Genomic DNA, 25,877 nt, shown 5'->3' with positions numbered 1-25,877 from the left:
CTTCTCAGTCCTGAAGCTGTAGCATCCTCAGCTTTTTCGAAGATTATCAGCTCTCATAAACGGATCTACTGATGATCTTTATACCTGGAACTCCCCTCCTGAGTATATCACGTGGGATCCCTTTCTCACGTCAACACCTTACCTGGGAAGCCTTTGGCTTAACTCTTTGCTCCTCACCCTCAATAACCACATCTTTGCCGCGTGGGGTGGGGAAAGAGCAGGAATCAGCAGAGAAGCCGTAAGAAGGGAGGAGATGGGTGTGTGGGTGTTTCTCACAAGCTAAACTGGTTCCCGCAGGGAGAGGCAGTAATTACATCCCTCTTCTTTAGGAGAGGTAATAATTTCTTAAGAACTGAAAAGTGTTCCTTAGAGAGATAAATCCCTGGATGTTCTTATTAATAGTTTTAACCTGTGCTAGTCCTAGTCAGAGTACACCCATTGAAATTAATGAACCTAAGTTAGTCATGTCCGTTAACTTCCATGGGTCTACTCTGAGTCAGATTAGCATTGGATACAACCCACTGTCCTTTAAAGTAGGCAAACCCTCGCTCATTGCATGTGTGCATGAGCGAGAGGTATCGTAATATGTATAATATGTGTACATTCAGTCGTATCTTGGAAATCAAACAGAATCTGTTCCAGAAGTCCATTCGACTTCCAAAATGTTCAGAAACCAAAGCACGGCTTCTGATTGGCTGCAGGAAGCTCCTGCAGCCAATTGGAAGCCGTGGAAGCCCCATTGGACATTCTGCTTCCCAAAATACCCTGTTTCTCCGAAAATAAGACGTAGCCGTAAAATAAGCCATAGCAGGATTTTTAAGCATTCATGGAATATAAGCCATACCCTGAAAAGAAGCCATAGTGATAGGTAGTTTAACCTTGTAGCTTAAACTGTACCATGCTTAATTAAAAAAAAAATAAGACACCCCCTGAAAATAAGCCATAGTGGGGTTTTTTGAGGAAAAATAAATATAAGACGGTGTCTTATTTTCGGAGAAACACGGTAGTTTGCAAACCAGAACAGTCACTTCCAGGTTTGCGGCGTTCGGGAGCCAAAACGTTTGAGAACTAAGCTGTTTGAAAACCAGGGTATGACTGTATATACCAGTACATTTATGCTTATTTCCCATTTTTATGCTGATGTTTCTGTGTCTTGAAAATGACCCTGGCATGCAGCTGTTAAGCATGTGCAATTTCCCCTAGGATGTAAGTTAAATGAAGTTTTATTTGCTGAATTTTCGACTGTCACACCACTGTCAGGAGCCCTGTCACAAAGAAGGCAGACCTCATGTGCATTGTGGCTGGGGATACACCATAGTTCAAGCACCGTCCTGGCTACTGTAGGTCACTTCTCACAGGGTAACAAACAGCTGTTCCCAGGATTCTTTGTGTTTTGAATAAATGTGTATGTATCCTGTAATCCCATCCTCCCTGCCCATTTGTTCTGGATAGGACATAGCAGCAGCCCGGCCCCCAAAGACTGCCACCTCACTGCCACCTTTTTTAAATAAAAGTTTCCGGTTGATGCTAAACAGACCCGGCTGACAGTTGACACTAAAGTTTCAGGTTACATTTGCTGCTTCAAGTCAACATTGCAACACAATTCCTCCTCCTTAAATAATGTTTTGTCTCTTTCTGCAGAGCAGAGGAAGAAGTATTCTAGCATTATCATGGCAGACGTCTCACAATATGCCGTCAATGTAAGTTTGGGTCTGGGCTGTGCTAAAGCGGGGGGCAAGAGCTGTGGGACATAAGTGGCTAGTGAATTAGTGTGGGGAAAACTGAGTGATATTAGGGAAGAAGTTATAAGGATGAGGGGTTCTTGGTTGCCTCCAGAGTTATTTTGAGGAAACCCATTGTGTTGCAGTGGATTCTGAGGAACATTCTAGAACAACCACCTTCCATTATTTTGACCTGTCACTTGACTCTGACTTCTTTTTTTACCACACATGTACTCCTTAACTTTGCACTTTTCCCTCCGCTTCTGTTTGCCTGCCTGCCTGTCTCCTCTTTAAAAGACAACAGTCTTCCCTCCAAAACGAATCATCTAAATAATCTGCGACTCACTCTGAGGTTGGCCTACAAGCTAGTTTTGGGATCCTGACTCATGAGTTGGAAGATGGGTATTCTAGTTCATTTGGGATGTTGCCTAGGCCTGTATAAAGTTTTGGTGTTCATGTTTTTTTGGATTGTCTTTTGGGTAGAAATATATGGGGAACTAAACAAGAAAACAATTTTTAAAAAGTACCCCTGTTATACAATCCACACTGAAGCAGTAAGCACAAAGTAGAGCCATGGCACAGGGCAAAAATCAGCAGAGTGAATAAGCTCATGTTTAATACTGGAAAGCCAGGACAAATACATTCCTCACAATTATTTTTATACCACCTTTCATGACACAAATTATTCCAAGGTGTGGTGTACAAGTAAAATTAAATATAATCTTTTTAGGGGGAAAAGCAATGATCAACAATACAGTCATACCTCAGTGTTTTGTTTTTTTTATTTAATTTATTTTTATTGCATATAAATAAAACAAAGAATGATACATACACATACATTCATGCCGTTCGTCATACAAGACATAAACAAAAAATCAATTGCCTACACTAACATGCCTTACCTACACACATTCCATTCCATACCTCAGTTTAAGAACGCTTCGGTTTGAGTACTTTCAGTTTAAGTACTCCGCGGACCCGTCTGGAACGGATTAATCCACTTTCCATTACTTTCAATGGGAAAGTTCACTTCAGGTTAAGTACAGATTTCCGGAACCAATTGTGTACTTAAACCACTGGACTATATTATCATAAGAAATTATTATTATTATTATTATTATTATTATTACCCCACCCATCTGGCTGGGTTTCCCCAGCCACTCTGGGAGGCTCCCAACAGAATATTAAAAACACGATAAAATTCCCTAAACAGGGCTGCCTTCAGGTGTCTTCTAAAAGTCAGATAGCTGTTTATTTTCTTGACATCTGATGTGAGGGCATTCCACAGGGAGGGTGCCACTACCGAGAAGGCCCTCTGCCTGGTTCCCTGTAATCTCACTTTTTGCAGTGAGGGAACCACCCTCCTGGGAAGCCCTCCTGGTTCAGGCCAATGGCCTATCTAGTCCAGCATCCTGTTCTCAACGTGGCCAAAGAGATGCCGGTGGGAAACCCTCAGGCAGCAGCCAAGCACAAGAGCAGCCTCCTCTCCTGCAGCTTCCAGCAACTGGTACTCAGAAGCGTACTGAGTATGACTCACAACGTATAAAATGTCACTGAGATGCTTCCCACAGAGCAGCTGGTAGTAGCAGATGGCTCTGTGGAGGGAGAGGACAGCCCAGCTGGAGTATGAGCTGGTCTACCATCAAATAACCAATATACTTGGTGCCAAGTTAGCCTTTCTGGGCAGAGTCCTCTCCAAAAGGCCCACTCTCTTCTCTGCCCACCAACTGAACATCAGATGGCGGAGAGACCCTGTTAAGGCCCTTCTTCCTCTCCCTCCCTCCCTCTCATTTATTTATGTATTTATTCACTCACTTTCATACTCATTCACAAACACTCACACTCCACTTTTGGGCACCTGGATGTTCTAAGGCAGGGTTGGTTTTGGTAGTCATTCTGATGCCCATGAATACCATATCTGAGACCATGTAACACCGGTCCTGAAAGACCCGCATTGGCTCCCAGCATATTTCCAAGCACAATTCAAAGTGTTGGTGCTGACCTTTAAAGCCCTAAACAGCTTCATACCTGAAGGAGCATCTCCACCCCCATCTTCCAGCCAGGACCCTGAGATCCAGCGTCGAGGGCCTTCTGGCGGTTCCCTCCCTGTGAGAAGCCAAATTACAGGGAACCAGGCAGAGGGCCTTCTCGGTAGTGGCGCCCTCCCTGCGGAATGCCCTCCTGTCAGATGTCAAGAAAATAAAGAACTATCTGACTTTTAGAAGACATCTGAAAGTTTTTAATGTTTGATGTTTCATCATGTTTTTAATATTCTGCTGGGAGCTGCCCAGAGTAGCCAGATGGGGCGTGGTATAAATTATTATTATTATTATTATTATTATTATTATTATTATTATTATTATTAGGGAAGCCCTTCTGATGGTCCCCAGAACCATTTGCAAACTAGTGCAATAAAGCAACAAGTAACCTCGGTGACTTAAGACGGATTTGCACAGGCTTCTCTCCCTTCTGTATCTTCCAGCACTTGGTGACCTTCTCCATCGGGGACGAGGATGACTTGGCAACTGTGGAGGATGCCACCAGGAAACTGTCTGTCATGGATGCCCAAGGGAAGATCTGGGTTCAGGAGATGTTGCTTCAGGTCAACGGGTCGGCCATCAAGCTCTTCGACGTAGACTCAAAGGTAGAGGAGCAACCCAGGACTGGGATGTTGGGTGGCGAATAGGGACCAAGAGGTTGTTGGCTGTAGCCCTGTGATCCAATATCTCTTCTTTGGAGAGGGCTCCGTATGGGTTGCCTGGATTGTTTGGTGACTTTGTCTCCCCCTACAGGATGAGCTGGAGAACTACGGGTTAGCCGCTGTGGCTCGTTGTGAAGCCGTTCGAACTGAGTCTCGATCCCAGTCGCTGCTTCTGCTTGTGTGCCAGGAACCCCACCAGCTCAAACCAGATGTCCACTTCTTTGAATGTGACCATGTAGGGGTAAGGAAACGGGACACTGTGGATCCATAAGGGAAGTTTGAAAACCGACTCTTGATAGTGAAGCCCTCTTCCAGCTTCAGGAAATGTAACCTAAAGCAGTCTTTGCCAATCTTATGCCCATCTCTGCTGGCGGGGGCTGATGGGAGCTGGAGTCCAAAACATTGGGAGGGCACCAGGTTTATGAAGGCTAATGTGATGCCTCAAAGCAGGCATCCCCAAACTCGGCCCTCCAGATGTTTTGGGACTACAATTCCCATCATCCCTGACCACTGGTCCTGTTGGCTAGAGATGATGGGAGTTGTAGTCCCAAAACATCTGGAGGGCCGAGTTTGGGGGTGCCTGCCACAAAGCATATTTTGGGGATGGGCTGGGGAAGAGAGAGAGTTTTATCTCTCACTGCCAAGCATTCTGAGTTCTATTTTCTCTTCTATTTTACAGGCAGAATTGATCCAGCAGGACATTAATGGAGCTCTGTTGGACTTCAAGTCAGGTGGAAATGCCCAACGGAAGGAGGCACTCAGGTGAGTGCAGACCCATAAGCCTGTACAGTGGAACCTCGGTTTATGAACACCTCGGTTTATGAATTTTCGGTTTATGAACGCTGCGGACCCATCTGGAACGGATTAATTCACTTTCCATTACTTTTAATGGGAAAGTTCGCTTCAGTTTATGAACGCTTCAGTTTATGAACAGACTTCCGGAACCAATTACACCCATGTTTCAGTTTATGAACGCTTCAGTTTAAGTACTTCGCGGACCCGTCTGGAACGGATTAATCCACTTTTCATTACTTTCAATGGAAAAGTTCGCTTCAGTTTATGAACGGTTACTCCGCGGACCGTCTGGAACGGATTAATCCACTTTCCATTACTTTCAGTGGGAAAGTTCGCTTCAGTTTATGAACGCTTCAGTTTATGAACAGACTTCCGGAACCAATTGTGTTCATAAACCGAGGTACCACTGTATAGCCACAGGTCTTAGGGAAAGGGGAGTTCTAAAACTAGGAAGGCTGCAAAGTGCACATGCGCGCACACACTGTATTTTAATCCTGCTGATGGCTTTTTCTATGGAAGAGCAGCTACAAGGAATGGTCTGTGTGGTTTTACAGTAGAGATGTTTTGGTAGAGGCATCTGACGCTTTCACCCACATGCTATTTTTCTAACGCAAGTCCCACTGATTCCCCCCCCCCGCAAGTTTCCTCCCATGCTTCTTGAACCCTGTGGAGTGGAGGTGTGGAGAGTGGCTTGAAGTGGGAGTGAGTTGCAGCAAAAAAGCAACGGAAAAGGGTTAAGCACCCACATGCACTGCTTTTCTGCTAAAACAAAGCAGAAAACCTCACCAAAGCTGTTTTCACTAGTAAAAGCAGCTGCTGGAGTGCCAGTACACATGTTTGTGAGTGACATAGTTTGGGATCTGGCCCTGCCCACTTTGGTTCTGGCCACACCCACCACTGGCTCCAGCCCCTCCCACACCCAAGGCACTGTAGCCCTTGACCAGAAAAAGATTCCCTACGCTTGAGCCAGAGGAGAGCTAGCATACCTGCCAAGTTGCTGTCGGAGAAATAAGGGACCGGGCTGGAAGTAGCAGACCGGAAGTAGCGCTGCCGCCATTTTGGAACTGGGCGGAGCATGCTCAGAAGTGACTTTTGATGCTGCTTTGCCCAGTTCCAAAATGGCCGCTGCGCCAGAAGTCGCACTGCAGCCATTTTGGAACTGGGCAGAGCAGCATCAAAAGTCGCTTCTGAGCATGCTCTGCCCAGTTCCAAAATGGCTGTCATGCCAGAATAAACCGGGGGGGGGGTCCGTTTTTTCAGCTAGGAACAGCTGGAAAAACGGGGATTTCCCGGGGAATACGGGAGACTTGGCAGCTATGAGAGCTAGAGCTGTCTAGAATAGCATTCTCTCTCAGGGTGAGAGCCCTTCCTTTTTAATCTCAACCTCTTGCTTTTCGTCTCTCGTCTTCAGAGCTACCCAGAACTGGCTTGGCAGTCAGACCAACAAGGCTCCAGAGACCCTCCCTCAGTCTCCTAAACAGGTGCCCTCCAGGACAACAGTTATCGTGCCAGAGCAAAGGGAGAATGGTGAGAAGCCAGGAGCCCTGACCCTTAGCCGAAGGCTGCAAAACTATGCACACCTTTATGCCTGAGTTGAACACCACTGAACTTTAGGGTGGGCAGAGGATAGTGTAGCATGTCTAACCTCCTGGCTCTTTCTACTTCCAGATACCTCGGCAGCTGAATCTGACCTGGCCTTTGTTCAGTCCGAGCAAAATGTGGTAAGTTTAGCTGGAAAGGTGTGGTGTGAAAAACCAGGTGGCCTGTAAAAGAGGTTAGAATGATTTGTGGGAGGTAGGAGTGATTGCCATGAGGTAGGATTTGTGGATTTGCCTATATTTGCATGCACCCAGTGGGACCCGTCACCTTTTGCCCCTGATGCATACTCAGTGCCCTTGGCATCTTCCTGACAGGTATGTGCAGGTTTGGACAGGTAACAAAGAAATGATAGGGAGAGATACACCTGTGGTGGGGATTTTTCCCTGCTTGTTGTACAGCTGTTAAAAGTGCAGAGCGTATTGGCATATCTGGACTTTAAGAAACACACACACACACACACAACCTATAGAATGTATTTGGGATGATCTCTTAAATACTATTTTTTTCTCATGTAATGTTTAGGGAACTGTGTTTTCATTCTGTTAAAAGTATCGTTGTTGTTCTGCAAACCACGTGTAGTTTTATGTTGCTGTAGCACAGTGGAATGCTGCCGTTGATATAAATATCTTGCACTTCCTTCAAGGAGTTCAAGATTGAGGAGATGGTCTTTTCTGCTTTTCCAGGAGTAAAGTGTAGTTAGGGCAGGCGAACATCACATGAATTTGCATAGAACAGGGAATTCCAGTACATGTACATGCCACAACTCTTTCTTTCTTTTTAGAAATTGAGGCTGCAATGCTATACCCGCTTACTTAGCAGTAAGCTCCACTGAACTCAGTGGAGTCGATATGTACAGATTTGTGCATTTGGTTCTTGGTACATGGAGGGCTCTATATAGAGTGTTCAGCTGGAGCTGTCTATTGTCATCTCCCTTCCTCTCTCCATCTGACAGGAGCTGCTGAACCATGTTTTTGACGACGTGGAAGCCTTCATAGGGAAGCTGCAGAAATCAGCCGAAGCTTTCCGTGTCCTGGATCAGCGCAAGCGCTCCGCAAAGGGGCGTCGCCGGGGGCCAGGCGGTGAGAAATATAGATCAAACCGGGCTCCAGGAAACTACATTTTCCCTCTCTTTCCTGCCACGATAACTGAGGCGGCTAGAAACTAGAGATGCCTCTGAATGCTGCTCCTGTCTGGCTGAACATTCTGGTTCTGCCCTCTGGACAATTCTGGAAACCCACCAGTATCCAGAAAGTTTCACTGGGCTCTGAAAGGCTTCCCTAACATAACAGGCCCCAGGTCTCCTGTTTCGGCATAGCACCGTAGCTTTGCATATATAAGAGGTCTCTTTGTGTGTGTGTGTGTGTGTGTGTGTGTGTGTGTGTGTGTGTGTTTTGCTCATTTGACGTGAGTCGCTCTTTCAGGGAAAACCACCAGACCCGCCGGAACCTGGGGCAAGGGGCTTTTCTCCAGAACCCTCAACGGATTCCAGTCTGCAGGCAGAAATCCTGCAACTCTGGTCCTGGCTCCAAAGGCTTGCTGACACAGTTGCTGCGCACCGTGTGTGCAGCTCCACATGTGGGCGTCTTGTACTGACATGTGTAACGCAGTAATATCATTATGCGGAGCATATAATGGAGGCCTTGGGCACCTGTGCTGAGGAAGCCTCTAGAGCCACCGGGACCGGGGGCTCTGGTCTCCAAAACAGATTCTGGACTGGTGAGGTGGAAGTGGGATGTAGGCACACGCCTGAGTCTGTTTTGGCATTCGTTTGTGCTTTCATGCCTCTTGCTTTGTTCCGCTGCGATTCCAAGAGGAAGTATACATAATTTAGGTTGCATGTCATGTCATCGTAGAACAATAGCCCAAGTTGCAGCGCAGGTGTCAATATCTTCTTACTTTGCTGCATCCGCAGAGGGACTCCTGACAATCCGATCCCGGCCTCCTTCCCAAGAGGAGTTTGAAGATGCTCTGGCCAAGATGAAATATTCCTTCAGTCTTCTGGTGAGTGTCTCTGAATGCACTTTTCTCGCGAGAAAGCAAGAGGGCGCCTGCCTGGCTCATGCTAACCACTAGGATACGCTTTTGTTCCCGCCACCCAGGCAAGGCTGAAATCGAACATTGCAAACCCTACCTCAGAGGAGCTCATACATTTTCTCTTCAACCCCTTGAAGCTGGTAAGCAACAGGCTCGATGGGGCAGAGGGGAGGGGAAGATGAACTCTCAGGCAGCTGAACAAGGGGGCTGCTGCTCTACAAACCAGTGGTAATTAAACCCTGGAAGGTGATTTGCCCAAGCAGCAGAATGACAGGGTGAACTATACCATGCGGATGGCAGACATGGGACTGAAACCCTTTAAAAAATAAATAAATCATGGCATGTGGAAAACTGGTGTATCAAAGGGGAGCCTAGAACACGTATCCCTGGTATGCTAGGCACCTGTATGTGAAGTCTCCTTTGCCATGGGAGAGCATTAAAAGTGCAGTCCTCTCCCAGCACCCTTGGAGAGCAGCGTGGTGCAATCCATGAAAAGCTTCATTGCATGATGTTGCTGCGTGTACAGATTGGCTCTAGAGCCGTGGTTCCAAATGTGGGGCACACCCCCCCCCCACAGGGGAGCAATTTTATTTTTAGGGGGGATTCAAGAATGAGTTATTAACAGTTTATGGCCTTTTAGACTTCCTTCACATGAGTAGGAGTTCACTTTTTGAATAATAACAGATTAAGGTTGAATCCTGACAAGACAGAAGTACTGTTTTGGGGGGACAGGAGGCGGGCAGGTGTGGGGGACTCCCTGGTCCTGAATGGGATAACTGTGCCCTTGAAGGGCCAGGTGCGCAGCCTGGGAGTCATTTTGGACTGTCCATGGAGGTACAGGTTAATTCTGTGTCCAGGGTGGCTGTCTACCAGCTCCATCTGCCCTACCTGCCTGCGGTAGGGACCCTACCTGCCCGCGGACTATCTCACTATCTCACCAGAGTGGTGCATGCTCTAGTTATCTCCCGCTTGGACTACTGCAATGTGCTCTACGTGGGGCTACCTTTGAAGGTGACCCGGAAACTGCAATTCATCCAGAATGCGGCAGCTAGACTGGTGACTGGGAGCGGCTGCCGAGACCACATAACACCAGTCCTAAGAGACCTACATTGGCTCCTAGTATGTTTCTGAGCACAATTCAAAGTGTTGGTGCTGACCTTTAAAGCCCTAAACGGCCTCAGTCCTGTATACCTGAAGGAGCGTCTCCACCCCCATTGCTCAGCCCGGAAACTGAGATCCAGCGCCGAGGGCCTTCTGGCAGTTCCCTCACTGCAAGAAGCAAAGCTACAGGGAACCAGGCAGAGGGCCTTCTCGGTAGTGGCGCCCGCCCTGTGGAACGCCCTTCCATCGGAGGTCAAGGAGATAAACAACTACCTGACATTTAGAAAATACCTAAAGGCAGCTCTGTTTAGGGAAGTTTTTAATCTGTGATGTTTTAATGTATTTTGGTATTTGTTGGAAGCCACCCAGAGTGGCTGGGGAAACCCAGCCAGATGGGCGGGGATAAATAAATAAACAAACAATAAAGAATTATGGGGCGGGGGGAGGTGGCATCAGGGTTTTAGAGATGCTTAGGTGGGGCATGGCCAAAAAAAAAAAGGTTGGGAACCACTGGTCTAGAGTCAAGCACCTCCTGTGGAGAACTTGGGCCCCCTTGAGTCCTGGACTGGGATATAAATAAATAGAATGTAACAATAACAATAACTTTTATTCTCGCATCCCACTTCAGGTTGTGGAGTCTTCAGGGGGACCAGCGTTCGCTTCTGAGCTGCGCAGCCCCATGCTGACCCTAGAAGCAGTGACCCTGATGCGAGGCTGCTTGGGAGACCAGGAGGCGGAACTGTGGTATTCACTGGGTGAAAACTGGACCAGGCCAAGGTAAGGGGGAAGGGACTTGAGACTTGTCTTGGTTTGTTATTTCTTCCCCAGTGCCGGATTTATGCATCAGCTAAACAAGCTATAGCTTAGGGCCCCACTTTCTTGGGGGGGGGGCCCAAACAAATTAAAATATAAGATGAAAACAAATAAAATAAAACCTACATACAGCAACAGTGTTTTGTGTTGTGTAGGCTCCTATGATGTAAGTAATGCTAGCCTGCTCCCTAAAATATCACTGGTGTGCTCATTTCTCTATATAGGGTGCCTACATTCTGCATGGACTGATTGCATGGCAACATGTACAAAGGGCTTTAGATTCCTATTAGGTCCATAAATTACCATATAGCATATATTCAACACCAAAAAACAGCGACAATTTGTTGTTGACAAAGGACAGCTGTTGTTGACAAAGGACAGTAGCTTAGGGTCTCATCAAACCTAAATCCGGCCCTGTCCTTCCCTCTTCAAATTTTGTCCAGTTTTGTGTTTTCAATGGCTTTGCTCACTTGCTTTTCCACCCACTTCTTCCTAAACCGAGCAGCCGTCTCCTCGGACTCTCAGTTCTATGCTGGCCCTGTTTCCCTTCTTCATGCCACTGGCTGCTCAGCTTTGCAGTCATGGTGCCATGACCTCTCTTGCCTGCCATTGGCTGAACTGAGCTGATGTCACCAGATGAGCTTGGTCACTGGAGCTCAGTGGTTCAGTTCAGACTCATAGGGCATTGGAAACCTTGGGGATTTGCATTCCAAGGTTTTTGATATGTTGCTGATAAATTAGACCCATCCATTTGTGACACTGGCTAGTGATTCAGTGTTGGTCGGGTTGAGGTAGATCAGCTGAGTGGTTTTGGCAATTTTAATCAGAAATTAATGGGCAAGTTTCAGTATGTGATTCAGGGTTTCATGATTATTATTATTTATTATTATTATTATTATTATTATTAGTAGTAGTAGTAGTAGTAGTAGTATTTATTACATTTGTATACCACCCTATTGTATACCACCTATATTGAGGGACCCAGGTGGTGCTGTGGGTTAAACCACAGAGCCTAGGGCTTGCTGATCAGAAGGTTGGCGGTTCAAATCCCTGCAACGGGGTGAGCTCCTGTTGCTTGGTCCCAGCTCCTGCCCACCAACAGTTCGAAAGCACATCAAAGTGCAAGTAGATAAATAGGGACCGCTCCGGCAGGAAGATAAACGGCGTTTCCGTGCGCTGCTCTGGTTCGCCAGAAGCAGCTTTGTCATGCTGGCCACATGACCTTGTCTGCGGCTGTCCGCGGACAAACACCGGCTCCTTCGGCCTATAGAGCGAGATGAGCGCCGCAACCCCAAGTTGGACACGACTGGACCTGATGGTCAGGGACCCCTTTACCCTTTACCTTTTATACCACCCTATACCTGCAGGTCTCAGGGTGGTTCACAAGATAAAAATCACAATATGAAAACACAAAAAACACAATCGAAACAAAAACAACCCCTCATTTCATGATTTCACTCATTCTCAATTGCATTATTTTCTTCTATTCATTTCTACCTCCTTTCTGCCCTGTGCACCCCAGAGTGGACTTCCCCCGGGGCTACGCAGATCCCTACAACCCAACTTTCCAGAGTGGCTGGGAGACGCCACGCCTAGACGCTTCTGGCCAGCCTTGGGAAGACCCAGTGGAGATGCAGCACCGGCACGAAGAACGTCGCGCCCAAGTGAGTGATGAGGTGGAAAGCAGGCAGGATAAACATTTGCGAAACCCACACCAAGGGCAAGAGGACAGCTGCAAAAGCATCTGCTCCTCCCGGAAGAAAGAGCAAGTTCTCCTTGTGGGCAGAAAGTAGCTCGAAGGATCCATTCTGATCATAGAATCATAGAGTTGGAAGAGACCACAAGGGCCATCCAGTCCAACCCCCTGCCAAGCAGGAAACACCATCAAAGCATTCCTGACAGATGGCTGTCAAGCCTCTGCTAAAAGACCGCCAAAGAAGGAGACTCCATCACACTCCTTGGCAGCAAATTCCACTGTATTTTGGGGCATCACAATCCATTCTGGGTGGATCCAATAGCTCATTTCTTGTTTGTTTGCCATTGCTACAAATAAGAATCTGGTGGAACCAACTTTTCTAGAAGAGCGTTATGACTGTTTGATTCCACAGCCGCTACTCACTGCATAATTCAGACCATTTTTAAAAAACAACTTCCTACAGTTCCACCTCTCTCTCTCTCTCTGCTATAAGAATAGACCTGCTGAGTGAGACTAAAAGTCATTTTAAACTAGCCTTTTGCTTCCTTCTGTGGCCAACTAGATACTTCAGGGAAGCCCCTTAAACAGGTTGTTAAGGCAAGACCTATCCCACGTTGTTTGTCCTCCCCTCTTCTCCCTAATATTCATCAGCATAGTGGCACTGAAAATGGGGGCTCTATTCAGCCAGTAGTAGAACTATCTATCACAAATTTGTCTAGTTTCCTTTTGAAGTGTCCAATCTTGTATCTTCCCGTGCATCTTAATTACACATTAATTAGGCTTGCCCCGGACCACCCAGGGAGCTTGATGGGCTGTGTGAGGATGAGAACGTAGGTCTTGCTGGCCAAACATTCTAGCCACCACTTTGCGCTGGTATGCGCAAAGGCAGAGTGGATCTGAATCAGCCTTTCCCAACTTGCTGCCCTCCAGACATTTTGGGCTGCAAATCCCATCAGCCCCAGCCACATACGACTGTGCTGACTGAGGCTGATGGGAACTGTAGTCCAGAACACCTGGAGGGCACCAGTTTGCAGGAGGAAGGTTGGCTCTGACTACAGTCGGTATGACTTCATGCCTAATCAGTTAGAGGTGATAAGTTGGGGAGGATCCTGCCTTGAGCTGGATGTTGGGCTAAGGTGACTGTGCGGTCTTGCTAGTTAACCATTTATCTGTTTCTCCTCCCCGCTCTCCTCCGTTGCAGCAATCAGCTCCCACAATTGCAGCCAATGGGTAAGTCCCTTTCAAGCCTCTGGCCAATCAGTTTTTATATTTGGGAGGGTATGTTGAGATGTTTGGATGGATGGACAGATGGATGGACGGATGGAGCTTGGGAGGCAGGGTTGGAAATTGGATCTGAGGGGCAAGGGGAGAGGAAAGGGGGGAGAGGGGGGGAAAGATATTTCAGGCTCCCCATAGGCATCTGGTTGGCCACTGTGAGAACAGGATGCTGGACTAGATGGGCCATTGGCCAGATCCAGCAGGCTGTTCTTATACTGAAGGATAGGACGGGATTAGCAAAGTTTTGGTAAAGTTCTCCCAAAATTTCAGAATTTGACCAGCATTGTCTGTTTTCTGTCTTATTGTGTCTGGAGCCGCAAAATGTCAGCTTTCTGAAAAGGGATGTTGGCTTTCCCTTTTTAATATATATATATGAGAGTCTTAATAAATACTAGTTAAAAAGAAATTATTACCGTATTATTATTATTATTATTATTATTATTATTATTATTATTATCTGTTACTACATAGAAGAGGGGCCCCATAAAACCTTAAGAATATTATTTCTGTGTGCAGCAGATACAGTAATATAGACTATTGCTATTTTGCAGACGGGAGATTCAGTAACATACAAGCACAATTAAAGTTTGGTGCTCTTGCGCAACAAAGCCGCTTTCCTCTTAAGTCTGACTTTTTGCAATAAGGAAAATGATGGGGAAATGTACCAGAAAGTGTGGGATAACCATGGCTTGATGCAACATCCTATAACCTCCCAACCAACATATAAATCAGAATGAATGTTCAATAAACAGGTTGTCTACAAGTGACCTAAGACGCATGGGCCCCCGTGCAACACTGGCGGGGGCAGCGTATGGGAATAGAAAGCTAAATTTATACTGAACTGAAAGTACTGGCCATTGTGTTGCCTCTCCTGTGAGTGACAAAAGCTCTCCAGAGTCACAGGCCTTTCCCAACCATGCTGCACAAAACCCTTTCGTGCTGGGCTCTCATCCAGGCACCAATTGAATCACAGCTTCACAGACCTCCAGAGTCTTTGCTGGACCCTAAGGGTGGGGGAGCTTGAAAGAAGTGTGTGTGTGTGTGTGTGTGTGTGTGAGAGAGAGAGAGAGAGAGAGAGAGAGAGAGAGAGAGAGAGAGAGAGAGAGAGAGAGAGAGCACGCAAGGGCTGGGAATGGAATGGCTTGGGCCATTGTCATGATGAAGGACTCCTTCTCACCATAATATGCCTTTCATGTAGAGCAGGCACCCCCAAACTTAGCCCTCCAGATGTTTTGGGACTACAACTCCCATCATCCGTAGCTAACAGGACCCAGTGGTCAGTGATGATGGGAATTGTAGTCCCAAAACAGCTGGAGGGCCGAGTTTGGGGGTGCCTGATGTAGAGAGTCTTCCCAGCTGGGAAAATTTGTGAACCATTTGATCACGGGAAATTTAGATAAATTCTATGTTGTTCTTTTCTGTTTCTGTTTCCGTCTGTCTCTCTGTCTCTCTGCATTGGGTGAAGCTGGGTCCGGTGGTGAGCAGGAAAGTTAGCGATAGGACTAGTAAGGTGGTGGTGGTGGGAATGGCAGGGGCTTTACTAGGTGAGGGTGGTGGTCTGTATAAGTCAGTATAAATTGCAGCAAGTGGCTGTTAGGGTGCGTGGGAGTAAGGGAGCTTCGGATCAGTGATCAGCAGCCATTTAACATTGAGTGGGGACTGGCAATTACCTACCCAAATCGGAACCTGTTTGCATTTGTGTCTAGGGACCTACCTAGCCACTGTCACAACAATGAATTCTGAATGCAAAATGTTAGCAGCTGCCAAAGAATCCAGCTTATTAAATTCATCTGCTTCAAAAAAAAAAAAGGTTCCTAGTCTTCTTCACTGATGGGAGAACTACAGTGGTGCCTCGCTTAACGAATGCCCTGCTTAACGAAATTTCCGCTTAACGAAAGGTTTTTTCTAGTGGAGGTTGCCTCGCTAGACGAATTCGTTTCCCATAGGAATGCATTGAAATTCAATTAATGCGTTCCTATGGGCAAAAAACAATTCAAAAAAATTCAATGCATTCCTATGGGATTCGCTAGACGAATTTTTCATTATAAGAAAAGACCCGTGGAACGAATTAAATTCGTCTAGCGAGGCACCACTGTACTTAAAAACAACAACCCTGACACGAGATTTAAAAACAACTGAAAAGTAAATTCAGATCCAGCGTGGCCAAGAAAGAGGTTTCTGAGAAAACATACAGGCCTTGTTGGTCATTATACCAACTCCCATGCTTAGCTACAAACATGAGTCTGACCAAACTGCGGGAGGCAGTGGAAGACAGGAGTGCCTGGCGTGCTCTGGTCCACGGGGTCACGAAGAGTCGGACACGAATAAACGACTAAACAGCAACAAATGCTTACTGTAGTTTAATCCTCTGCTGCCTAACTGTCCAGTGAGTCCTAATACTTGCCAAGAACAAGAATCAAAAGGTAAAGGTACCCCTGACCATTAGGTCCAATCGCGAACTGAAACAAAATGTTCTGGCACCTCAGCTGCAAACTAATTAATTTATCTTTAACCAGTAGTATAGCAATTTTAGATGATGGTAGATAGAGATAGATATAGATAGATAGATAGATAGATAGATAGATAGATAGATAGATAGTTTTGTCCTTACGACCACCCTGGGATTTGGGGTAATTCAGTTCTATAGCATTCCAACTATAACACACACACACACACACACACACACACACACACACACCAAATAATCCTGAGAATTGCACTTTGATGAGGATGGTAAGATCTGTGAGTGGTCTCTAGCTCCCTCACTCCAGGAACCGCCTCTCAGGAAGATATAATGACTATTAAACTTTTTTCAAACATATTTAGTATAGATATGCCCATAATGATTTACTTGAGGTCCACAAGGTTGAAATATAACCAATTTAACAAAGGGAGATGGGCGCAAGAACAGATACCTTGAACTAAAGTAGACATGTACAATGGGGGGGGGGAGACAATTCTGGTCCCATAAGTGGTGTGTGTGTGCACATACTGCCCAAAAATGAGGAAATGACGGTTCACTGATACATACCGTGTCAGGGAGGGAGTGGGTTCCCTCATAGTTCTTGAAACAAATTAAAACCAGATGCCTTTTTTTTTAGCTGAACAAGAAATTCTGGATTTCAAGCAAGACAAAGATAGACTAAGGTCCCAATGGGTCATTGAAATAATCTAGACTAGTGACCTCTCCCCTTTTTATTACTTAGGGTGGATTTTCCACAAGTATTTATGATGTGATGTTGTTTGCATAGAGAAGTCACAAAAAGGTTCCAGTGAAGTGTTGAGATCCAAGGTCTCCACTTCCTGGAAAACCCTTCAGAAAAAGGGGCCGAGCAACACTTACATTAAAAAGAGCAAACAGCTTTGAGTCCCGAGCCAGGTCTTCCCAAAAAGAAGACTGGGAATTGTACTTCTGCAAAAGTGCCGTGGATTCTTGGCTTGGCTAAAGCCTTGGCTTCACGTTACAGTCACTACAAAATAGAATCCCACAATCGGACACATGATGCAGCGAAGGAGGAAGCACTAGTAGCCTCTGTCTGTCTACCACTCCTCTTCGCAGCTGATTTTCTGTGTTCCTTTCCCCTACCAATTGGGAGGGGAAAGTAGGAGAGGGGGGGGAACGAGAACGCTCTTAAACTCAGGGTCGTGGGTTCGATTCCCCATGTTGGGCAAAAAGAATCCTGCATTGCAGGGGGTTGGACTAGATGACTATCGTGCTCCCTTTTAACTCTATGGTTGTACGAAAGGTACAGCTGGCAGCTTCTCCTTCACTCTGTGTGTGCGATTCCTGTCCCTTCCAGCTTCCTCTGCCTGTTGATGGCAAGCCCTTCAGAAGTCACCATAGGCAGAGTTCTCATGTGTAGGGATTCCCCTAACACAGTGAGTGTAACATGTACCCAGGCTCTGTGCCATGTGGCTGGATTGAAGAGACATGCGTTCATCCACGCATACGTTTCTGCTTGCCTGTGCCCTCCTCTTTCAGCACTGGGCAGAAGGCTTGAACAGGTCATAGTCACATACACCAGATCGTACATCTTCTATGTACAGAGGGGCTCCTTCCATACACACACACACACACACACCGATTAAGCCCAGTGTCACCCCATTTCCACTCCATGTCACCTTCCAGCCCTTGCAAAGTTTCACTCTAGAAAATATGGAGGATGATTAATAATGCTGGGAGTAATTATAGGGTTTCCACCCATTTATTTCCACCCATTAAGTGGCTGCTGGAGTAGCAGCCAACTTTTTTTTTGCCCTCCAGCTGTTGTTGGACTCCAACACCCAGCCAGCATGGCCAGTGGTCAGGGATGATGGGAGTTGTAGTCCGCAGTGGAGGCCTAGGCTGCTGCATGGTTCCCAGTTGTTCCGCTGAGGAGTTCAAGCAAGGAAGCAATAAGAGCGCAGAATTAATATGCTGGATCCTACACAGTTTGGCTTCCTGCGCACATTACACGGTTCCTTCTCAGAATGCACCTGCGCACCACAGAGAGTGTGGGCGTGTAAGCAGTCGGGAGCAGAGCCAGGCAGACTCGTTGGCTATATCCCCAGGTAGATATTGCTGAATGTGATGTCCCCTTCAGTGAGGGCCTCCTGTAGAGTTACTTGTTTTCACTTAACGTTAACACAAATGCCGCCATAGACGGGAGCACACTGTGGTAATGGCCAGCAGGCACTGTAATTTGGGCACAGGGCACAGGGAGTTCTTAATGTGGAACAGCACACAAGCAGCAGGCTCAAGAGAACATGACAATCTCTTCAGCCCCTGGGTAGCCATGGCTTGGCAGGAAGCTAAATAAGCACAAAGGAATTCCATTCCAGGCTGTGTGTACAATGTGGGAGAACTGGGTTTTCTAGAAAAGCCGTGAGAATGAGCCAGGGCAGCAGGGCTTGGGAACAACGAGGCTGCCTGGGTTAGCTTGAAACAAAATGGGGTTTTGTTAGGGCTGAATAATGTAAGGAACAACAGACCAGGAATTAAGGGCTCTTGGGTTTACTGGGATAAGGTAACGTAATAGGAGCTGGCTGGTTGTAACAGGGAGGTGTAAAGGAATGTAGGTATCACAGAAGGCAAGGCCAGATGCTCTGGTGGTGGGCGCAGAAGGGAAATATAACAGGATGAAAACAAGAGGACAGCGGTTAAAGAAAGATGGCGCCCAGAAGAGAGCCAAGAGGGGGACGCTAGGCAGCCAGCTAAGGTAGGATTGGGGGGGGGCGGTGCGGTGAAGGGCTCTAATTCATTTTCTTCTCCATCTCCTATCATCTGTTCTGAAGCGCTTGGCAAACTTTGTATCCCAGCGGGTTGCAGTTGTCATCCTCATCTTCATGGAGGGGCGAGAGACTCTTTTGTCTTGCAGGAAATTCCATTCACTATAGGAAAGAGGCAGGTGGTGTGGGGGCCAATATCTCACATTGCCCATTATCCAGCCCTTCCTTCAATATTACATTTTTCCCCCTGTTCAGAACTGGTGTCATCATGAATTTGCATCATATGCCGCCATTCAACTAGATAAAAAGTGATGAAAAACGAGGGCTGAATGGTTGAAATAACTTTCGGTTGATTCATCACCCGACCTTTTTAGCAGATTAGTCAAGGGTTTGAAATTTCAGTGAACTTTCATATTGCCAAGCCCAAATTTGCATGCCTTTCTGAGATATTGAAGGAAGTGTACAATATTTACTTACGACATTTACTTGCAACCACTCTTTGTTAGAAAGGCTGTGCTTAATAGTTTCTTGTTCATTCCTCTTATACTAATGTCACTGAACCCCAAAGTAACCTTGGAGAAAGTGTTCCACAACTTGAACCGAAGCTTTAATTGATATCTTAATTGGTTTTAAAATGGATTTGTCGCCCAATCAATAAATTCCCCCATTCGTTTCAGAATTGACATACCTCATCCTCTCTCTTGTATTGTTCTGGCCTCTGAATTTGAGGCAAAGTCCATTACTTCAAATGGAACCACACAGCGCCAGCCTATCTGATGTGGCCAGGAAGAGTTCTGTGGAGGCTTTTCAGGGTTACTATGCCTTTAAAAGCTTCCATCTTGTGTCTCTAATTAATTGCTTCCTGTTCAGAACAGCCGGGGCATCACTGATGAATTTCCCTTTGAATGGTTCAGTTCCTGTTTCCTGCGAGGGGATCTTAATTTATGGTTTCCTCTGCTTATTTTTCTTACGAAAATTATTATCAAGTAATACTTAAACGAAAGGGGGAGGGGAATTAATTCTGCCATCAGCTAATGGGGGTAAAGTAAATGGACCTCACTGTGGAAATAACACTAGTTGATTAAAACTACAGGTTTGCAAATGAATGAAACAGTAGTTCTGAACAAAATGCATGCTTCCTTTGTTTTTAGACTGCAAGTACGTATACCACAGCAGCATCTTATAAGAGGTTCCTTTTCCCACCTCTCGTCTTCCCTGTCAAATGAGAACATTTCTTCCAAAATGGCACTTGCTGTCTGACGCTATTATAAATGTGTGTGTGTGTGTGTGTGTGTGTGTGTGTGTGTGTGTGTACACACATACACACCATCTGCCCCATGTATCAAGAGCACCTTTTTAATCAGTTAAATTGTTTTTATTGGGTTTATCTATCTGATTAGTGACCCAGGTGGCGCTGTGGGTTAAACCACAGAGTCTAGGGCTTGCTGATCAGAAGGTCGGCGGTTCGAATCCCTGCGACGTGGTGAGCTCCCGTTGCTCGGTCCCAGCTCCTGCCCACCTAGCAGTTCGAAAGCACATCAAAGTGCAAGTAGATAAATAGGGACCGCTCTGGCGGGAAGGTAAATGGCGTTTCCGTGCGCTGCTCTGGTTCGCCAGAAGCAGCTTTGTCATGCTGGCCACATGACCCGGAAGCTGTCTGCGGACAAACGCCGGCTCCCTCGGCCTATAGAGCGAGATGAGCGCCGCAACCCCAGAGTCGGACACGACTGGACCTGATGGTCAGGGGCCCCTTTACCTATCTATCTGATTAATTAACTAAACGTTGCAGCCCTAGATTAAACCAAATGAAGATCCCAAAACTACATAAATGCCACAAGCATGCAAATCCAGGAGAAAGATTATTTGGGGAACAGCAATGGGCAGAGTGAAATTAAAATGTTTCCTTGTTCATTTGGAATACGTACGACCTGCCCATCATCTATATGGAAACTAGTGCACGATACAAAACCTAAAAAATAAACAAGCTGTATTATGATCAGCTATAAACAGTACAACACATCACCCAAACGAATAAGGAGAGTTTAAAAAGAAAAAAGTGACACAGAGAGGGTTGCATGATCATCAAATTAAAAACTCTTGAAATGTCTGGGTAAAGTAAGCCTTGACCTGGCACCAGAAGTGCCAGCCCCACTTCTGAAAGGAGGGCATTCCACAAGCACATTGATGCAGACAGAGCCTTCTGTATGGCCATTTTTTACTGTTTAAGCTGGGGGTGCTGGATTTCCAGCCCCCATCCTAACCCTCGCTGATATTCTAGAAAGCCCGCAAGTCATGGGCCTTCCTGCCCATAACCCCATGTGCTCTTTCTTCCCCCCTGACAGACATAAACACCCAGAGAGCAAGTCTGTGATCTCCACCCATAACTTCACAGCCAGAAACAGCAACGAACTCTCAGTACTTCATGGGGACACGTTGCAGGTGAGTTGATGTCCCAGAACACTTGCAGGGTCAGAAGATTCCCAACCCCCAACCCCGCTCCTGATCTGGCCAGAATAGAAAGAAATGTGATTTGCAGGTTGGACACTGCTGTAGGGAAGCTGCTTTCATTGGGGACTCAGGGCATTTGGAAACACCCTATTGCCTGCTGTAAGGGCGCTTGTTGGCTTCTCGTGAGTAAGAGGCTTCAAACGCCGTAGCTGGTTTCTAAAGAGTTTTATTATATACATATGTACACAACAGAGCTAAAAAGTCCATGACTGTCTAGTCCGAATCAGAATCCGGAAGTGGCGCACGTCTAGATTGGCGCCAACAAAGGAACCTGGGAGCCCTCAGTTTCTGCTTTGCTCCTGATGTTTGTCCCCCCTGCGCTCCTGGGGTGAAGGGGCGGGGACGTTGCCTCTCCCCCCCCCCCCCCGAACTACTAAGCTGTTGGGCAGGTTCTCTGGTTGCTGACACTTCTCCCTCTACAGCGCTCAGGTCCTTCCGACCTACCCCAATGCTCCTGTGATCTGTCAGCATCCCCTGAGCTCTCCTCCGCTGAGAGAGCCTCAGCACCACCTTCCGGGCGATGCTCTGAGACAGCAACATCTCGGAGCCCTTCCACCGACCCAGTGGGCTCCCTCCTGACCCCTGGTGGTCCCCTGACACCTGGTCACCTGTCCCAAGCCAGAATATCCTAGGCAATGGAGTATGCTTGTACATTAGATGTCTTGATCTCGCCTCCCACCACACTTGTAGGCCATGAATGAGCCCTAAATGGCTTAACAGAAATGTGCATGGGATGGGATGGGTTAGGCAACATTTATAGAATTGTTTGTGAAATGGAATCGGGGCCTCCCCTGACAGGGAACTTGAGAACCAAGTGGAATTTTGTTTTTGCTTAGCTAGGAACGTGTCTCCTTTTCCCTTGCTGTTAGGTCCTGGATGACAGCAAGAAGTGGTGGAAAGTTCAGAACCGCTACGGTCAGGTTGGCTACGTCCCTTATAATATTCTCGCCCCAGTTCTAAACCACAACAGCACTCCTCAGGTCAACGGAACCAGCCCAGCGATATCCAAGGTGAGGCTTACAGCACTAATTAGAGCTTGTCTGTTTGTTTGCTTGCTTGCTTGCTTGTATTTGCTGTAGAGCTATGTGCCACTTTTCTAATAAAATATCCAACATGGCTGGCTGGCTGGAACAGTAAACAGGAGCGCTTCAAATAACATCGTTTTATTGTTGTTTAGTCGTTTAGTCGTGTCCGACTCTTCGTGACCCCATGGACCATAGCACACCAGGCACTCCTGTCTTCCACTGCCTCCCGCAGTTTGGTCAAACTCATGTTCGTAGCTTCGAGAACACTGTCCAACCATCTCATCCTCTGTCGTCCCCTTCTCCTAGCGCCCTCAATCTTTCCCAACATCAGGGTCCCAACATCGTTTTATTACAGGTCCCATTTGTACCTCTGCATAGCAGATGCTGGGCAGAAACAGGGAATAGATGTTGCCTTCCTTTCTACATGCTGCTGGAAAGATGATTTTGGACTAAATGGATCTTTGGTGGTCCAACAGCACAACTGGCTCAAATGCTCAAATGATCCTGGCCATGGAATCTTGAACAAGCCTGGGAAATGTTAGACTCACATGGGCCGGTTTAGGGAATGGGTACAGAAGATTTTTTTTAATGTATTTTTAAATACAGTGGTGCCTCGACTTACAAATTTAATCCGTTCCAAAGGCACCTTCGTAGGTTGAAAAATTCGTAAGTCGAAAAGCGCCATTGGAAACACGATTTCCCATAGGAATGCATTGGAAATGGAAAAATTCGTAAGTTGAAGCAACCCCATTTTAAAATTCGTAAGTCGAAAAAAACCCTATCTAAAACCTCTGCGGTTTCCGTTCAGATGTCAAGAAATTTGTAATTGTGCGGCCTTTTGCCCCATTTGTAAGTAAAAAAATTCGGTTGTCGAGTCGTTCGTAAGTCGAGGTACCACTGTAAATAAATAGGATTTCCCTAGAAGGTTGGAAGAGGGCCACTTTTAAAATCCATTCTCACCAATGTAAATTTGCTGGAAATGCCCCCCCCCCGCAGTTAAATGCTTTGTTGTTGTTTAGTCGTTTAGTCGTGTCCGACTCTTCGTGACCCCATGGACCATAGCACGCCAGGCACTCCTGTCTCGCACTGCCTCCCGCAGTTTGGTCAAACTCATGTTCGTAGCTTCGAGAACACTGTCCAACCATCTTGTCCTCTGTCGTCCCCTTCTCCTAGTGCCCTCAATCTTTCCCAACATCAAGGTCTTTTCCAAGGATTCTTCTCTTCTCATGAGGTGGCCAAAGTATTGGAGCCTCAGCTTCACGATCTGTCCTTCCAGGGAGCACTCAGGGCTGATTTCCTTAAGAATGGATAGGTTTGATCTTCTTGCAGTCCATGGGACTCTCAAGAGTCTCCTCCAGCACCATAATTCAAAAGCATCAATTCTTCGGCGATCAGCCTTCTTTATGGTCCAACTCTCACTTCCATACATCACTACTGGGAAAACCATAGCTTTAACTATACGGACCTTTGTCGGCAAGGTGATGTCTCTGCTTTTTAAGATGCTGTCTAGGTTTGTCATTGCTTTTCTCCCAAGAAGCAGGCGTCTTTTAATTTCGTGACTGCTGTCACCATCTGCAGTGATCAAGGAGCCCAAGAAAGTAAAATCTCTCACTGCCTCCATTTCTTCCCCTTCTATTTGCCAGGAGGTGATGGGACCAGTGGCCATGATCTTGGTTTTTTTGATGTTGAGCTTCAGACCATATTTTGCGCTCTCCTCTTTCACCCTCATTAAAAGGTTCTTTAATTCCTCCTCGCTTTCTGCCATCAAGGTTGTGTCATCTGCATATCTGAGGTTGTTGATATTTCTTCCAGCAATCTTAATTCCGGCTTGGCATTCATCTAGTCCAGCCTTTCGCATGATGAATTCTGCATATAAGTTAAATAAGCAGGGAGACAATATACAACCTTGTCGTACTCCTTTCCCAATTTTGAACCAATCAGTTGTTCCATATCCAGTTCTAACTGTAGCTTCTTGTCCCACATAGAGATTTCTCAGGAGACAGATGAGGTGATCAGGCACTCCCATTTCTTTAAGAACTTGCCATAGTTTGCTGTGGTCGACACAGTCAAAGGCTTTTGCATAGTCAATGAAGCAGAAGTAGACGTTTTTCTGGAACTCTCTAGCTTTCTCCATAATCCAGCGCATGTTTGCTATTTGGTCTCTGGTTCCTCTGCCCCTTCGAAATCCAGCTTGCACTTCTGGGAGTTCTCGGTCCACATACTGCCTAAGCCTGCCTTGTAGAATTTTAAGCATAACCTTGCTAGCGTGTGAAATGAGCGCAATTGTGCGGTAGTTGCAGCATTCTTTGGCACTGCCCTTCTTTGGAATCGGGATGTAGACTGATCTTCTCCAATCCTCTGGCCATTGCTGAGTTTTCCAAACTTGCTGGCATATTGGGTGTAGCACCTTAACAGCATCATCTTTTAAAATTTTAAACAGTTCAGCTGGAATATCATCACTTCCACTGGCCTTGTTATTAGCAATGCTTTCTAAGGCCCATTTGACTTCACTCTCCAAGATGTCTGGCTCAAGGCCAGCAACCACACTACCTGAGGTGTACGAGACCTCCATATCTTTCTGGTATAATTCCTCTGTGTATTCTTGCCACCTCTTCTTGATGTCTTCTGCTTCTGTTAGGTCCTTACCACTTTTGTCCTTGATTATGGTAATCTTTGTACGAAATGTTCCTTTCATATCTCCAATTTTCTTGAACAGATCTCTGGTTTTCCCCATTCTATTGTTTTCCTCTATTTCTTTGCATTGCTCATTTAAGAAGACCCTCTTGTCTCTCCTTGCTGTTTTTTGGAAATCTGCATTCAGTTTCCTGTATCTTTCCCTATCTCCCTTGCATTTTGCTTGCCTCCTGTCCTCCGCTATTTGTAAGGCCTCGTTGGACAGCCATTTTGCTTTCTTGCATTTCCTTTTCCTTGGGATGGTTTTCATTGCTGCCTCCTGTATAATGTTACGAGCCTCCATCCATAGTTCTTCAGGCACTCTGTCCACCAAATCTAAATCCTTAAACCTGTTCCTCACTTCCACTGTGTATTCATAAGGGATTTGATTCAGATTGTATCTTACTGGCCCAGTGGTTTTTCCTACTTTCTTCAGTTTAAGCTGGAATTTTGCTATAAGAAGCTGATGATCTGAGTTACAGTCAGCTCCAGGTCTTGTTTTTGCTGACTGTATAGAGCTTCTCCATCTTTGGCTGCAGAGAATATAATCAATCTGATTTCGATGCTGTCCATTTGGTGATATCCATGTGTAGAGTCGTCTCTTGTGTTGTTGGAATAGAGTGTTTGTGATGACCAGCTTGTTCTCTTGACAGAACTCTATTAGCCTTTGCCCTGCTTCATTTTGAACTCCAAGGCCAAACTTGCCAGTTGTTCCTTTTATCTCT

At 46.3% G+C, this 25,877-nt stretch overlaps 1 protein-coding gene across 1 annotated transcript in view; it reads left to right on the top strand.

Annotated features, from left to right (window-relative positions):
• The window catches only part of EPS8L1 (EPS8 like 1), a 46,730-nt gene that overhangs the window by 12,601 nt on the left and 8,252 nt on the right, over positions 1-25,877 (top strand). Inside the window, exons 4-17 of the mRNA XM_035134588.2 lie at positions 1,642-1,700; positions 4,204-4,365; positions 4,514-4,663; positions 5,102-5,184; positions 6,629-6,744; positions 6,886-6,938; positions 7,769-7,895; positions 8,729-8,817; positions 8,916-8,990; positions 10,580-10,728; positions 12,287-12,428; positions 13,662-13,690; positions 21,289-21,385; positions 22,324-22,464. Coding sequence (XP_034990479.2) covers positions 1,642-1,700; positions 4,204-4,365; positions 4,514-4,663; positions 5,102-5,184; positions 6,629-6,744; positions 6,886-6,938; positions 7,769-7,895; positions 8,729-8,817; positions 8,916-8,990; positions 10,580-10,728; positions 12,287-12,428; positions 13,662-13,690; positions 21,289-21,385; positions 22,324-22,464 — 1,472 coding nt within the window. The remainder of the gene's footprint in view (positions 1-1,641; positions 1,701-4,203; positions 4,366-4,513; positions 4,664-5,101; positions 5,185-6,628; positions 6,745-6,885; positions 6,939-7,768; positions 7,896-8,728; positions 8,818-8,915; positions 8,991-10,579; positions 10,729-12,286; positions 12,429-13,661; positions 13,691-21,288; positions 21,386-22,323; positions 22,465-25,877) is intronic.

The sequence above is a fragment of the Zootoca vivipara genome, chromosome 13 (assembly GCF_963506605.1).
Source record: "Zootoca vivipara chromosome 13, rZooViv1.1, whole genome shotgun sequence".
Taxonomy (NCBI): domain Eukaryota; kingdom Metazoa; phylum Chordata; class Lepidosauria; order Squamata; family Lacertidae; genus Zootoca; species Zootoca vivipara.
Note: the sequence above shows the minus strand (reverse complement) of the source record. Positions and strands in the feature narration are given on the sequence as shown.